Source organism: Pollachius pollachius (assembly GCF_949987615.1).
Source record: "Pollachius pollachius genome assembly, chromosome: 8".
Classification (NCBI taxonomy): domain Eukaryota; kingdom Metazoa; phylum Chordata; class Actinopteri; order Gadiformes; family Gadidae; genus Pollachius; species Pollachius pollachius.
The window spans coordinates 18,019,732-18,035,493 of NC_136941.1; the positions used below are offsets into that span (position 1 = coordinate 18,019,732).

The 15,762-nt window shown below is 45.7% G+C and overlaps 1 protein-coding gene across 4 annotated transcripts in view; it reads right to left on the reverse strand.

Moving 5' to 3' along the window:
- rap1gapa (RAP1 GTPase activating protein a) overlaps positions 1-15,339 on the reverse strand; it is a 42,525-nt gene extending 27,186 nt beyond the window's left edge. For all 4 annotated transcript variants that reach the window (XM_079741224.1, XM_079741226.1, XM_079741225.1 and 1 more), the window contains exons 1-2: positions 15,148-15,339; positions 6,400-6,435 (exon numbers count right to left, since the gene is read on the reverse strand). In XM_079741224.1, coding sequence (XP_079597350.1) covers positions 6,400-6,435; positions 15,148-15,191 — 80 coding nt within the window. In that variant the 5' untranslated portion in view covers positions 15,192-15,339. The remainder of the gene's footprint in view (positions 1-6,399; positions 6,436-15,147) is intronic.
- Between the last annotated feature and the right edge of the window lie 423 nt (positions 15,340-15,762).

Consider the following 15,762-nt stretch of genomic DNA (forward strand, 5'->3'; position numbering starts at 1 on the left):
TTTAGCCTCTTCTGTGAAGCGCCACGCCAGACGTTTAATGAAGGGATTTGGGCATGTTGTGAGTGGATCAATATTCCACAGGACCAGCTGTGGCTTCCTGCCCCCCTCAGCGCCTCCCGCCTCCCTCAGACCCCCCCTGCCGCCCCCCCCCCCCCCTTACCCCTGCCCGCCCCCCTGACACCTGTGTCACGGCACATCACGGTGATGACACTGAGCTCAGATGGTGGACGTTGAGTTCTGACTTCAAAGTTGTTCGGATCAGATCAGCATAAAGGCTTCGTCACCTACCGCCCTGTCTCCCACTCAGTCCCTAGGCGGCCGGTAGAAAAAGGAACACGCCCACGCTACGCTATCTGCCACGTATATACATTCCCATTAAACAGGGAGGCGTTTGGGAATCAGGAGTTATCAAATAAGTAGTCCTTGCTCTTTTGTATGTTTTTCTGTTGATCTGAATCAGTAAATTTCCTTTACCTCTGCTACCATTATTTTTTTTTTTTTGTTTTGTCTGCAAAACAATTGTCAAAGTAGTGGAAGTGACGTCAATGCATGTAACCAAGGATATATGCCCTTCATATTTGAACTTAATGATTGTTTTAGAAATAACAGTAGATGGAGGGTTTCTTCTGTTGAGTGGAGTATGCACACAATCAATAACCTAGAGTAGCAATTTAGCATGAACAAATATTTGACAGCATTCAAAATCCAGATAAGCCTTAAAGGCGTTTTTGTTCTCAGGGAAGCTGTGTATTTCAAACAATAGATAAGACATGAAGGACCTTGTTTAAACATACCTTTAGAACGATGAACAATAAGACATAATGGTGGCCTTGTTTGAAAGTAGCAGTGGATGTACTTCTACTGCTATAGTATAAATAATAGAACTGGAGGCTCCACGGCCACGGGGAGACTGCTTAAGAAGGGGCTGTTCAGCCCAGGATACGTTTCCCCCACAACTCGCCGTAGAATCGTATGCATTGAAAAGAGGCAGGTAGGGCTGTTCCCTGAATAACCCATGGGCCCCATCACACCTCAATCTCACCTTGGCCTTAGGGGGCTTTTCTGTTCCCCAAATGTCCAGGGAAACCTACATTTTAGAGGAGCCTACTCCCCTTGGGGAAATCACGACCCAGATGAGACCTTTTTCTTTCTTAACCATGCGGGAGTGAGCCCTGCATACAGGGAGTAAATTTTGATCTTCTGTTTGATTAGGATGGGGGGGAGTCGCTAATGCATAATACTGTATTAAACTCTATGAAACCCTGATGGAGCTCGCAAACACATCCCGCCAGCGCACATCCTCCACGGGAATCAGATAACAATGTCAACAACAACAACAACTGCAGTAAAGATAAGACCCCGGCATAGTGCAGGAAAATGGATTACATCTCTAATCCCACAGGAGAGGTTTAGAGCTGGCACCGAACAAATGGGAACAGGAAGTAGAGAGGGATTGCGCGGGGGACGGCCTAAGCATCTGCTGTCTATCGGCTTACAACACCATCATCCGCAGCCTCATCATCACAAGCATCATCATCGCCACCACCATTATCATAACTATCATCATCATCATCATCATCATCGTCGTCGTCATCATCATGATAACTATCATCATCATCATCATCATCATCATCATCATTATCATCACCATCATCATCATCCTTTTCTCCATCGCCCTCATCATAACTATCATCATTATCATCAGCAACACCATCAGTATTATAATCATCATCTTCATAATCGCCATCACAATCACCAACACAACCATCCTCATCACCACCACCATCATCATAACATCATCATCATCATCATCATCATCATCTTCATCCCAACAACCATCAGTATCATCATCATCTTCATCTTCTCCATCACAATCTTCCAGATCACCACCATCATCTTCATCATCATCATCATGGCCCACACCCGGAGACCCCCCACAAACATGTCACCACATCTTTTCCAAGACGCTTCCACCGCACAACGGCAACACCTGATCCTTTTACCGCAGTGAGGAATCAACCTCTTACTACAGGGAGGGAGACAAGTCTGGGCAGCGTCCCGTGAACGAGCCGTCTCCGAGCGTGACACAAGGTGAAACAGAGATTTCACGACAGCTTGTCTCCATAGGTCTGCTTTGATCCAGGCTCAATGCCGCAACCTTTTTGTGCAAGTGTTGGATTATCAAGGCCGGCGGTAAGGAGAAGCCAGGGTGTCGGAGCTGTCTCGTCTACTTTGGGTTCAGTATTTGGTCGGACAGCCCCGAGAGAGCGATGGCACAGAGACGGTGTGTGCTGATTGGACGCGACAGGTCGCTGTCTGGCTGTGTCCCCCAGCCTTCAGACGACTCAGCCCGACGTGGACAGACGAGCACACAAGGGTGCGAGGAGACGCGAGGCCCGGCTTCAACAGTCTAGTGAAGGTACAGTCATGCACGCTGACACTTCACAGCAAAGCCTACGCCGACAGGGAACTCTGGGCGCAATGACACCTTCAAAAATATCAGGCAGTCAGACTCAAGGGGGCACAGAGGAAATGGCTCTAGGATTTAAGAACGTCTTCGATCGTAGACTTCAGTGCTTCAGATACATGAGAAGAAACATGAAATACAAGGTCATTTGGCAATCATAAAAATGTAACTATGAAAAGATAACAAGTAGGTCTGATCCCAGGCAAAACCTAATCAAACAACAAACCAACACAGCCTTGTTGAGCCAGAGGTGACTTCTCCACCTCTCTAGTCATCAGCTGAAGAGATTGAAGTGAGAGAGCCAGGCTTCTCATATAATACCTATATAGGTACGTATGCAAACTTGGTCCACTAGAGGGCAGACACTGAGCCAATACCACAGAAGAGCAGACTCTGGCCCAATGGCACTGGCAAGGTGCGCAGAGTTGAAACATGTTGTCCTTTAGTGTTCACTCCTAATTGTACCTGGTCCGATACCATATGTTACTTCAGCTGTCAGAGACACAGTGTTATGCCCACTAGGCCTCAACCACACCTTCACTTTGCCTCACTATAACCATATGTACAGTATGTCTGCCTTCTGCCCTCTTCCCTCTCTGCTTCAGCCTGGTGTACACCTTCCCCTTAGATTCTTTAGGTTGCTATCTTTTCCTATCTACTGGCTTGTATATAGACCAAATTGTATTTGGTCTATATACTACACTTTCACATCAGGTATAATCTCTCTGCAACCTATCTATGAACTATGACTCTTGTAAGGGTGGCTGTGCTTGGATGCATTTCTCAGACAGCCGTGGTTACAAAAGAGACATTGTGTTTGGCTGGAGCTCCGTGCAGCCTCCATGGTTCTCTGATATGAGACAAAGGCACTGCAGACTATCATGGGGACATGACAGAAGTGCTAACATGGTGCTGGGCTATGTGAGAATCCTGCTCTTCCACTGTCTGTGTGGGGAGTGGGCAGAGGGCAGGCTGGGCGAGCCACCCGGGCAGCGTGGCAGCTATCCTCATGGGTGGGCAGGACGCTGCACAATGGCTGCGAGGGCTGACTAATCCATTCTGCGAGTTTGTGTGTGTGTGTTTGTGCGTGTGTGTGTGTGTGTGTGTGTGTGTGTGTGTGTGTGTGTGAAGAGAGAGAGAGAGAGAGAGAGAGAGAGAGAGAGAGAGAGAGGAGATAGAGAGAGAGAGAGAGAGAGAGAGGAGGAGATAGAGAGCGAGAGAGAGAGGAGGAGATAGAGAGCGAGAGAGAGAGAGATAGAGAGAGAGAGAGAGAGAGAGAGAGAGAGAGAGAGAGAGAGAGAGAGAGAGAGATAAACCGCTACTTATGCAATACTTCACTATTGTCATCCATCCTAACCAGCCTTTCGCATTTCCTTAAAACAGGAAAGTTAATCAAAAAGAGGACTTACAACCAATTACAGTCCTACAGTCCTTCCCCTCTGATCCGAGACCAAGTTTGAAGATGAAGCTCATAACTGTCTACGTAGACTGACAAGTCAGTCTCCAAGTGCCTCGCACATTTAGAAACTGAGGACAATCTGCCAGATTTCATTGGGGTGGAAACTTTTAAACAATTACCAATCAAAAGCCTTGAGGGTGGCTCTAATTCTGGGGCGTTGGTGTGCAGTACAAGTGTGTGCTTGTAAACACTGCAGTGCAAACACGTTTTTCTTCTCCTAGGTTATGAATACTTTAACAAAGTAACTGGAAAGCACAACTAACGAAATTGCATGAAGAATAGAAAATAATAATTTGGGAGCCACAAGAAAGGATATTCAATATATGCAGAAAAATAAACAAATTTAAATAATGGCTTAAAATTTTGATATAAAATGAACAATCCTTCTCAGAACAATGAGAACTCCTGCATGGGCAAACATCCGCTCTGGAGTTGTTAGAAAACAATCATAAGTATTCGGAGGCCTTGACTCCAGCAAACATCCAAGCCTGATCAAATACTCTCTAATGACCTCTGAAGGTGGGAAACTAGAAGGAGAGTTCTCCTTCCATGGCAGGCATGAGAATATCACAACATTACAGCAACATCACAATAGCAACACATTGTGTATAACTGTGGTCTAGTACCAGTGGGAAATAAAGTTTCAAAAGTCAAGGTCTCATAGCTTCTCTCAGGATCAAATACAAATACAGGGAGTTGGGAAGCGGAACATTTTAGTTAGAACAGATGCTCTCCGTACAATGGCCTCATATAATAACATCATTAAGTATTACCCAAGAGCCATTGGTATGTATTATCAAAAGCTGCTGTTGGTTGAACGTATACAAACCAGTTCAGAAGTTTAGCGAAATGTGTTCAGCTTAAAATGAACTCACCAAAATCTCCTAGGTTTTCCGATTCGAAAAGGAGAACAGGGCATGTTGCAATCTGCGTGCTGCTCACAGTTATTTGCTTTAAAGAGTCTTAGCTAACCTAACAATTCCTCACTGACTACTGATCCTATAGCTGGCTCATACCTGCAGATCCCCTTCACATAAATTCTGACTCTGGCTCTCCCAGATAAACTCTCTGTTTTGGCTTAAGAAGGAGGGAAAGAACTTTCTTCTAATTCCTCTCTTTAATACTCCTTACTTATTCCTCTGTTCTTTTTGTTGGTTCCTGTTTCACAGATGCTCAGCCTTTCTAATTCTATGACAGCAGTGGTCTGTTTTGTGGCAATCGGTGAACACCCTCTGGAGGATTGTCGTTAGATGAATTGAGTGTCCTCTCTGAAGCGTGCCTCTTCTTCATCAACCCTGGCTAAAAGGACCCACCGCACTGGTAATATAATCATGCAGCCATTTTTAAATCAGCATTCAGATGCTTCACTGTTTCACTCTCCTGTGCTCCTGATCAAATTATGTCATTAGCTCGAGTCCATTCATTTCCTTTGAGCTGACTTCCAGGAGCCATCTTCATCTCGTTGTTAGCTGCTCCTCTTCCTCGCTGTCCCAGCTTCAACGTTTGTCCATGTTGCTGCAGTAGTAGCAGTAGTCATCTCTCACTCTCTCTCTCTCTCTCTCTTTCTCTCTCTCCTTCTCTACCTCCCAGGGGCAGCAGGAGCAGGAGGTGAACCAAGATAATCCTCAGGAGGACGGAGGTGGGCGCCAGCCATCCATGACCCCAAGGAGAGGGACGTTCTGGTTGGAGGAGGAGGTGGCAGAGGAGGAGGTGGTGGAGGGGGAGGTGGCGGAGGTGGCGGAGGAGGAGGAGGAGGAGGAGGTGGTGGTGGAGGAGGAGGTGGCAGAGGAGGAGAAGGAGGAGGAGCACTGGCCCATCTGAGGCGGTGCTGCTTGCTCAGCTGCCCAGCTCAAGCCTTTGCCAACACTGCAGAGGTAGTCTATACCTGTCGCAGGTTGCCGTGGCAACAGGATTAGAAATGCTGTAAGGCTGGGGGGTTTATTTATGATGAAATCTTTTGTTTTACTTTTTGGGTCTCTGGGTGACGATCAGGTACCGATCTGGTATCTTTAAACGTCGCTGCTGTGTCTGTCATCACATCGTGAGCGCGTCTGTGCCCGGCAGCCCAGGAGCGAGCCGGAGTGCCAGTGTGTGTGTGTGTGTGTGTGTGTGTGTGTGTGTGTGTGTGTGTGTCCGTGCGTGTGTATGTGTGCTTGCGAGGTTGAGTGTGTGAGTGAGGAATGTAAGTCCCACCTGTGTATCCCATCTGGTGTGCTGGCTGAGTGCTGCTCTGTCCTGTCATTGGCTCATTTATCTTACTTATGTCTGACCACTGGACCGTCACAGCAACTTACCATTGACCGTCAGACACCCACAAGTTATTGTATTGCGGGTAAATCTTGACTTTCTGTTCTCAACCCCGACCATGCTTGAACAGCTTGAAACTAAATATTTGTCTGTGCTGATTTTTTTTATCATCCTCAAGGCTTAATTAAAAATGCATTAAAGGGAATACAATCAAATATTAACTCACCATATGCTTCTGGCCTTGGAGAACGCTTTATCCACTCTGCAAAAACAGAGAGGACCGTTAGGCCATGATTAAAGGAATTATGCAGTACTTTAACTGATGTAGGTCCACACCACTCATTTACATTACATATCTGATGTTTTTAAGAATGTCAATAATGGAGAATAATGCATGTTTAACTAAAACAATAGTATATATTTTTGTATATCTTAAGGAAATATTATTTTTGTGTACACATACCACATAAATAATAAAAGATGTGACCTTAAAAGTGATGCCTTTACTGAATTCCACCATTCTCTGCCATTCTTCAATTTAACTTCACTGTGCTCGTTTCTTTTTAATATCTTCTATTCATAGGATAATTAATTACTTCAAATTAAGTGAACAGGTGGACAGTCGACTGCCCCGTTGCTTGAAGCTTTGTTAGAAAGAGGGAATAAGGGCAACAAGGAGTGGAAGTTATCCTAAACAGTTCAAGCCATCTGCCCATGTAGCACTTCCAAACAGGAAAGGAACAAAGCTGTCTGGTGTTTCCAAGGACAAATTCAACTCGTACTGGTTTGTCACTTAACTCTACTTAAGCCCTTCTTTCTTTGTCATTGGTTACTGATTATATAAACTCAGAATTGCTTGTGTCTGTTTGTGGTAGTGTGTTGTCACTGTCCTGATGGAGAAGCCAACAGTGTGTAGTACCATGTATATATCATGTATCAGCCAGTAGATGGAGCTGTGGGGGGAAAAACCATCACACTTTTTCTTACATGAAAAGTTAAACTGTCAAAACTTCGTAGTTTGACCTCACCTTTTCTCACTAAACAGCCTAGCTTGTATTTACTAAAAGCTAATAAAGTATTGTTTATGGTAAAGTAATTCCTATATTTTCCTTGGCTGGCCCCCCATTGATTTCAATGCAGTCCTTCTCATAAATAGACCAGGTGTTCTTTACTGCTGATGCTAGTGAGCTACCGCGCAGCCCGCATGACCATGAACATGAGATCTGCTTCACTAGGAGTGCCACAGCGGACCAGAGCAGAAGTATGCTGTTTCAGGTCGATGTTCGGTACATCTCACTGGATATATAGGATTGTATGTCTCGCAGTGCTCCCGCAGCTGTCCCTGGTCTCTGACTCGACCTCTTGTTGGCCCCCATGCCGTGGAAGCTTTCGCCAAGTGTCCATCTCAAGGGCACCGGACCTCTGTCGGCAGCGGGGACTTCCAGCCCAGCCCTCCACCAACACCTGCACCGGGGGATGGGGTGGGGGGTTCCCTGTAGCCCAGAAAGGGCCGCGCCTGTGTGTCCCATGCTGGGAATCACGGACCGCTTACTCATCGGTTCCAGGCATCAGGCCTCCCGAGAGTGGATGAATCTGCCTGCTCTACTGGAGTCATTGTCATGAACAACATCCCAGGAATCCGATGACCTACTGGGGGAAGTGGAGCACGCAGGCCCCCTGCCTCTTCTAAGGAGGAATCAGCAGGCTTCCAAAGAAATAGGAAGGTTTTGTTGTACGCGGAAAATGGATATGCTCCTGCTAGTACTAGTCTACTATACTATAATAATATAATAGTAATAATATTTATTATTATTTGTATTACCATAATAATAATATAATTATTGTTATTCTAATAATGTTTATATTTGAAGTGCAGGGTACGGAATAAAATCCTAAAGCCTTCCTCCTCCAGAGATCGAAGGCAGTGTCATAGCCACAGCTGTGGTGCTGTGTGTTCTCCCCCTGTGTCTGCCTTACCCCCTCTCTGTCTCTGTGCTGTGCCTGCCACACCTCAACTGTTCACACCTGGTCTGCATCAGCTCATCCACTCCCCTTCTAATACACCTAGTATCCCAGTCATCGCCAGATCGTACTTCGAACTTCACTGGTTGATATTCGTACCTGGCTCCAGTCTTTTCTAAACCTTTACTAGTCGTTCTTCTCCTGTTGAGATCTCGTATCTAACCTTTGTCTCCTTTTGCCTAGAGTTTAGCGGCTCAACACCTCCAGCCTGCCTGCTTCACTCCCTCCAGCCTGAAGCTCCCCACTCTCCAACCTGCCCTCTGCCTCACCCCTGGTCTACTCCAAATAATAATTTTCATTACTCCAATTCCAGTCCTGTCCCTGTGTTCTGTTCTTGGGTCCAGCAACTATCAAACCCTAACAGGCAGAGAAGTCAGAGGCCTGATGCACCAGACTGGTCCGCTTAAGGGTTATCAATCAGCCTCGCCGGGCCTGCATTGGAGCTGCTGCTCCACAGTGGATCAGTTGTCATTCTGAGCGCTATAGGTGAAGAAGGAGACTATTAGTGGGCCTCCATGTGACGTCCCAAAGGACCTCCACCTCACTCTGCTGCTCTCCTCTGCTCCACATGGGCTCCACATGGGCTGGGCGCCCAGGCGGTCATGTGTCACACAGCCGGACCAACATGACATGTGGGCCAATGAATCACTGCTCCGTCGCATATGATCCCACGTACTCTTGTCCTTGGGTGAGAAAGATAAAATTGAAATGCGTACACAGCCTGTCGATGTTCGAATAGAGCCCGGATTTTCCCGGACAGACCTTGCATTGAGGATAATATTGTCTTCGGCCTCTCCTGTGGGTCTCGCCCATTCTCGTGTTACGGACGATTCCAGTCAAGTGAAATCAACCAGGGTGTGCCATGATTCTAGGATAAAGTTAGAACAAGAAATAGTCTGTCGCAAATAAATGTGCTACAAACCGGCTATTATTTTAGCCTGAAAGAGCACAACCAGGTTGCTGTTGAGGGTTGATGTCAACATGTATGGGGGAGCGTCGTAATGGCCGGTAAACCTGGTCACGATTATTCATGATAAATCACAAAGCATGGCCGCTTGTGTTCTACATTAAAAACAAAAAAAACATTAATCTCTAGTAGTGCTGCCAAGTGATTAAAATATTTAATCGCGATTAATCGCATTAATGTCATAGTTAATTCGCGATTAATCGCGATCAATCACACATTTTTTTATATTCTAAATATCCCTTGATTTCGTGCTGTAGCCTTTTAGTGAGATCAGAGAGTGTTGAGAAGGACAGTAATAAAATATATTTGGTAAGATGGATATAAAAAGAGAGAACCGCAGTGAATTCAACCCGGTCCACTTGACATCGGGTAGGTCCATGACAGTGGTAGGCCTACCGTAAAACTTCAATAGCCCAGGCTTTTATTTGTTTCAATCACTGAACATTCGAGCAAAACTCTTGCTCAGCAAAGATGGGAAATACTATAACATTTATTATTTAAACCAGTATGAATATTCCTACCGTACGTAGGCCTATACACATTACCAGGCTATCGAATAACGGCTACACACACACACACACACACACACACACACACACACACACACACACGCACACACACACACACACACACACACACACACACACACACACACACACACACACACACACACACGGTGGCGGAGTGGTAATCGGGAGACTCAGGAGAATTCCCGGAGGGCCGTTAACGTTTCGGGTCTGTTGGGCTGATTACTGCGGGATAACAACATTGCATTTATAAAAGATCCTTTCAGCGCCGTCCGGCAGCCTGAGCTGTGCGCCCGCAACCACTCACTCACTCAACAGCCGCAACAAACTGTCAACGTCGCAACCAAGTCGATTTTGTCTAGAGGGGAGTAACTTGAGCGGCCTCTCCCGAAGTGGTACAGCCCAGGTGGGCCTTGAACTGCGATTGGTCAGAAAGACGTAACAGCTAATGACATCATTGAACTCTCGTGCAGGCTTGAACAGAGTGACACACAAACACACACACACTTTTAAGGAGTTTTTCACCCGCTCTGTATCCGCGCTTGCCCCAACAAGTTTGTGCGGCGTGCTTGTTGTTTTGTTTCCGGTGTAGCTAGATCCCGTATGTGTGTTGTAGCCAAAAGAGCGTTAATCGCGCGATAAAAAGTTAACGCCGTTAAAATTGGTTTGCGTTAACGCCGTTAATAACGCGTTAAACTGACAGCACTCTACGACTTGATTATTAGGTCATATAAGAAACACGTGGTGGTAGTAGTATCAAATGTATTCTGGGAATTATGTCCTTCTTATTGCAAACTAATTAAGGGTATTTTGCCCATGATGAACACAATATTATGAAAATAATTACCGTTAAAGGGTATATCATGCAACACTTCCACTAAAAACAACTAGACCTGATTTATGCATTGAGTTTTTGATGTTTTCGGCAATGTTCAAACCCAGAGGAATCTGTAGTTTTAAGGAAGGCAACGGTGCGTTTCATCTCGTAGCGTCATCCCCCCTTCAGCCCCTAAACCCTAGGGAAACATTGTGAACAGTAATCAGTAGATACCTCATTTATTGAGATGATCTTTGAATATCGATCTAGCTTACTACATCGTGCTACTGTAACAAGTGACTCATGCCAGCCACCGAGCTCATGTTACGGTACATCGGTAACGTTATATACATAACGTGATATAACAACGTTCAACTCGCTGATAAAGTTATTTTTGTTTGATTGTTTAGACCACGCATTAACGTGCTATAACATATGCTATAACATACCCCACAATCTAATTTGATTTCCACGTTACATTAGCTAGAGCTAGCTGGGTAGCCACAACTTTAATACTAATAATAATAAATACACATATTACTTCGTCCATGAACATCTTTTCTACTTGAGTCCCAGTCACACTTTAGTCATCAGTTAAATTTTCACCGGCAGTAGTGGTGAATACACAACTCCCCAACAGACAACAGATTCCACGCTACTTCAACATGTCATCAAACTATGTCATTGTTTTTTTTAAATTGAGACCCCAAGTGGCAGAAATTAATTATCATACCTTTAGGCCTCATCAATTATTTTAAGCGTGCATTCAATTAATTGATGAAGAATTAAATCCAGAGGACGAAGAATGAAATAATTCTGATTTTGAGCTTAGAAAGTTTGTGCTTTTGAAATAAAATATCACCCTAATTTTTCACAACCGAATAAATCCTATAATTGTAAATTCAATCTTGGACCCCTATTCTCCAACATGGGGTCTAATGTAGACTCTCCATACGTTTTCCAACAGCATGGATGGGAAACGCAAGCAATAGACTCCTTAAGCTACCCTGCTTCATTGTCAAGGCTAAATATAAGAATGACTCTTGCAACAAAAGCAGAGCAGCCTTGTGTCTGGACTATCTACTGTACCCAGGCCCGACGTGGGCTGAATCCCTCCATTGATGAGTGGTGAATTAACGACATGAGCTGAATCACCTCATTCATGCTCCAGTAGGTCTACAGTGACATCCAGTCTTTGTTAACAGACTCATAACATACTCACAAACACATTGGGGCTGGAGCGATGCTGAGAGCGAGTCTCCGTAACCTACATTCTACTGGTGCTCAAAAAGGTCTAATGGTTAGCTAGCCCAACGGCTCTTTACTTGATAGATGACAAAAAAAAAAGAACAATGGAAAGTATTCTAGTTGTCGGGAGGGATGAAAAACAATGACACTTCGACACCTGTTTGAACGAAGCCTCAAACGGACGTTCTCGGTCGCTCATTGGCCGGCTCCTGGAGCGAGGTCTAAAACAGACCGCCGCTCCAGAGAGCAGAGAGGATAAGGACCTGAACGGGGAGCGGACAGAAGGCGAGAGGGACAAACACACCGCAGGGCACACAGGGGCTTTCTTGTTCCACGGCGGCCCGGGATTTCCATTGTTTGGACGAATATGAAAGTGAACGTGAATGTCGGAGTGAATATGGAAGTAGGACTTGGCTGAATGGAGCCTGAAGAGCCCTCTGGTTCTCCTACATATCCTGTTTGTTTGGCCGCTGCTCCACTACGGCACTCGTAAAATGCCCTCCTATTCTCAAGAGGCCCTGCCTTGCAGTCTAATCATCCACCATCTTTTGTCATGCAAACCTGTACTTTTATCCGGCAAAAACACTTACTCTGTGTGTTTTTTCTGTTGTCTAATCTTTAAATATTCATCAGGGCTCAAACCAACCTCCTGGGAGAGCTCTTGGAAGAAAAAACATCCAAGTACAGGCCTACTGTGCCTGTGTACCAACTGTGTATGCATTATTAACCTGTACTAGGCAGTAATTCCTCATGACAAGCCCAATGAGATATTCATCCTAGTGGGATGCAGCATTCATTTCAGGGACGTATGGTCTCCTACTAAATCAGCTGACCGCCCAAAGCCAACTCCAACTGCTGGCCCGCTGCAGACTAGAGGACAATGGGGGATGCTGTTGGACCCGACGCTACACACAGAGACGCCTGCTTCTCTCCATTAAGACGCTGCGAAAAAATGAGCTCAGGGCAAACGGAAAGGGACACATTTATGGCGCTTGATTGTCAACGGTCGGGGGGGGGGGCTATTTTAAGTGCAATGTTTATTCATAGTGTCAAAATGTAACACTTTAAATAAGAATAATAAGTCAAGGCTAGGTCTAACTAATAGTGTATATATTTCAGCTTTCTTTAGACCGTTTCCGTTCAGGATTTAATTTATATATCTTTTCAGACTCGTGGGGGGCCAGCGGGGTGGCCAACCTCTGACCAGGGGGGCCGTGGCCCCCCTGGTCCCCATGTGGCTATGCCCCTGCTGTCTATCCATACTGCACTGGACATGTGAGGGCCTATACACTGTGTGGGGACAGAAATATGCACAGCTCAAAAACTATGAAACATTTTGAGGGGTTGAGATAAAAGCAGGGAGCTCGAGGAGACGTTTCTGTGTGAAATTGTAGAAGAAACGTCAAGAAAAAAACACTAGCGGCTCAAGATGCATTTGAATTAAAACGTACTGACGTTTTGTATGCCCCATTGCTGCAGTTTATATTTAAGGCCTACAACATGTATATTGTTTTGTATTTCTCAACGTATCATCATATGCACCACAGTGTACGACGTGAGGCCCACCTGCCTGTAGGAAGGTTTCAGCATGACCTATCATAGTGCCAGGGCAAACCAAGCGGCAACCGTGACTCATGTGTGTGAAGCCCTGGCAGAGGCGCCCAACGTGCAGTTCCTCTAACGGACTACAGGTGGCTCATGGTGGTCGGTTGCCAAAAGACCCGCCACCATTCTAAGTCAATGGGATACCCTTGATTACATTTTCTCTCCGTCACGTTAGGATCTCAGCGGGCTGCTCAGCCCAAAATATTTTTTTGGAGGTCCCGTTTGACTGTCAATATAAAGGTTATTAATTAGTTTGGCCACAGTCTGCTGCGAGGCAGCCATTCAACTCCCGCCGTCAGTGTGCCAAATATTGACCGTTTCCATTGTCAAACCAATGGGTGACGTCACACTACGTGCATATTTTTCATACAGTCTGAGTTCAATGAGCACAGCCACTAGCTAAACAACAAGCACAGAGACAACAGCCTCCTGTGTAGAAGTAAACAGAAGGACTGGTTCCTACTGTTTCATTTATCAGCTCATCTAGATGGGTGTATCAAATCTTAAATCTTGATTGCACGAACATGGACCTAGGCACACACGCACACTCACACACACACATACAACCAAACTTAGTCAGGCATGTACACCCGCAAGCACACCCACACACACACACACACACACACACACACACACACACACAAACACACACACACAAACCCACACACACAAACCCACACACGCACCCATTCAGGCATGTGCACAAACCGAGTGCACACACACACACAAACATACAAGAATTCATTTCAAGAGCCCATGAAGTACATTTGCTCAGGGTTCAACCACAGGGCACCTGTAGCTCCGTTGGAACAGTTTGGCCGGGCCTGTACACTGTACACTGTCTACTGGGGATTCATCCACACAGCACGGGACACACAGTTCATACACCGATGACCTCCTCTGAGCCAGCCATGTTCATGAACACAGTATGGCACAGCACAACAGGGCCTTCTAGATATACTTATTCTGTAAATACATCACATTCATAACACACACTGCAAGTCATGTGAATAACCCCGCATTATCAAGTAGTCAATCACAATAATGACTGCACACATACACATCCTATGTGTAAACATAAGTGTGTGTGTGTGTGTGTGTGTGTGGGTGTGTGTGTGTGTGTGTGTGTGTGTGTGTGTGTGTGTGTGTTTTTACATGTGGATGTGTGTGTGTGTGTGTGTGTGTGTCTGTGTGTGTGTGTGTCTACAAAAGATGTGCTGTGCCATCTATCAATATCATTGTTGATTATCTTTATGTCCATCACTGACATCTCTCATCACTCAGCAGTAACTGCATGCCACTAAACTGGATTTATTTCATTTTATAACCATGTTATTTATAATTCACACCGATCTGCCATGAATACAACTTTTCTTCCACAGCCCAGTTTACTTTCTGCACCTTGGACACAAAAGCTTAGCTGTTCCAGACTCCATGATACATGCTGAGGATAGAGAGGAATACATGGGGAACAACAACAAAAACAACAATGATAATGTACAACAACTGACCATTTTTCCAGGGACATGACAGTGCATTTAGAGAGACACAGACACACACACACACACACACACACACACACACACACACACACACACACACACACACCCAAACACACCCAAACACACTAATGTATGTTTGGGTGGGTATACACAAACACATACGCACATACAAATGACAGCAGACAAACCATAACAGACAGGGAAACAAACCAACACAGACAGACACACACAGAGACACACAAACAGGTATGTGACCATACTATAGATGAACAGTGATCGCTCCTACCCTCCATAAGCCCCAAACGTGAAGCTCCTTTTCCTCTGCGGCATGCCGGCTACCAGGGAGTAGCAGTGGCCCACACGCTCCGTCCGCCCAGCGCTGAGTGGAGCCAGCACTTGAGTCACTTACACTGAGTGAGCACATGTGTCTGTGCGACCGTGTGTGTTTGTGTGTGTTTCGGATTTCAATGTGGGTGTGCTAGTGTGTCAGGTTGTTTTTTTTCTGTGTGTGAGCCTTGTCTTTCTTGAGACAGGCAGCTCCCAGGGCCCTCCCCCATCCCCGGTTTACACGCCTCCTTTACAAACAGAGGAGGGAGGGAGGGAGGGAGGGAGGGAGGGAGGGAGGGAGGGAGGGAGGCTGAAGCCGGCTGACCATAACCAGTCTTTCAGGGACTGAAGTCCTGGGCTCATCAGAAATACACCATATCTCTCTCTCTCTCTCTCTCTCTCTCTCTCTCTCTCTCTCTGTCCCTGCTCTGACACCACAGCAACAGAGAACACAGCCTTCAATATGCTGGGATGTTTATCTCAACTTCAGTGTTTAGATATGTGGTAGAGTCACCAGCAGTCGAAGGACAAACCCAGAGTATGCTAAGAAGTATCACCATTGGGGATTTGGTCA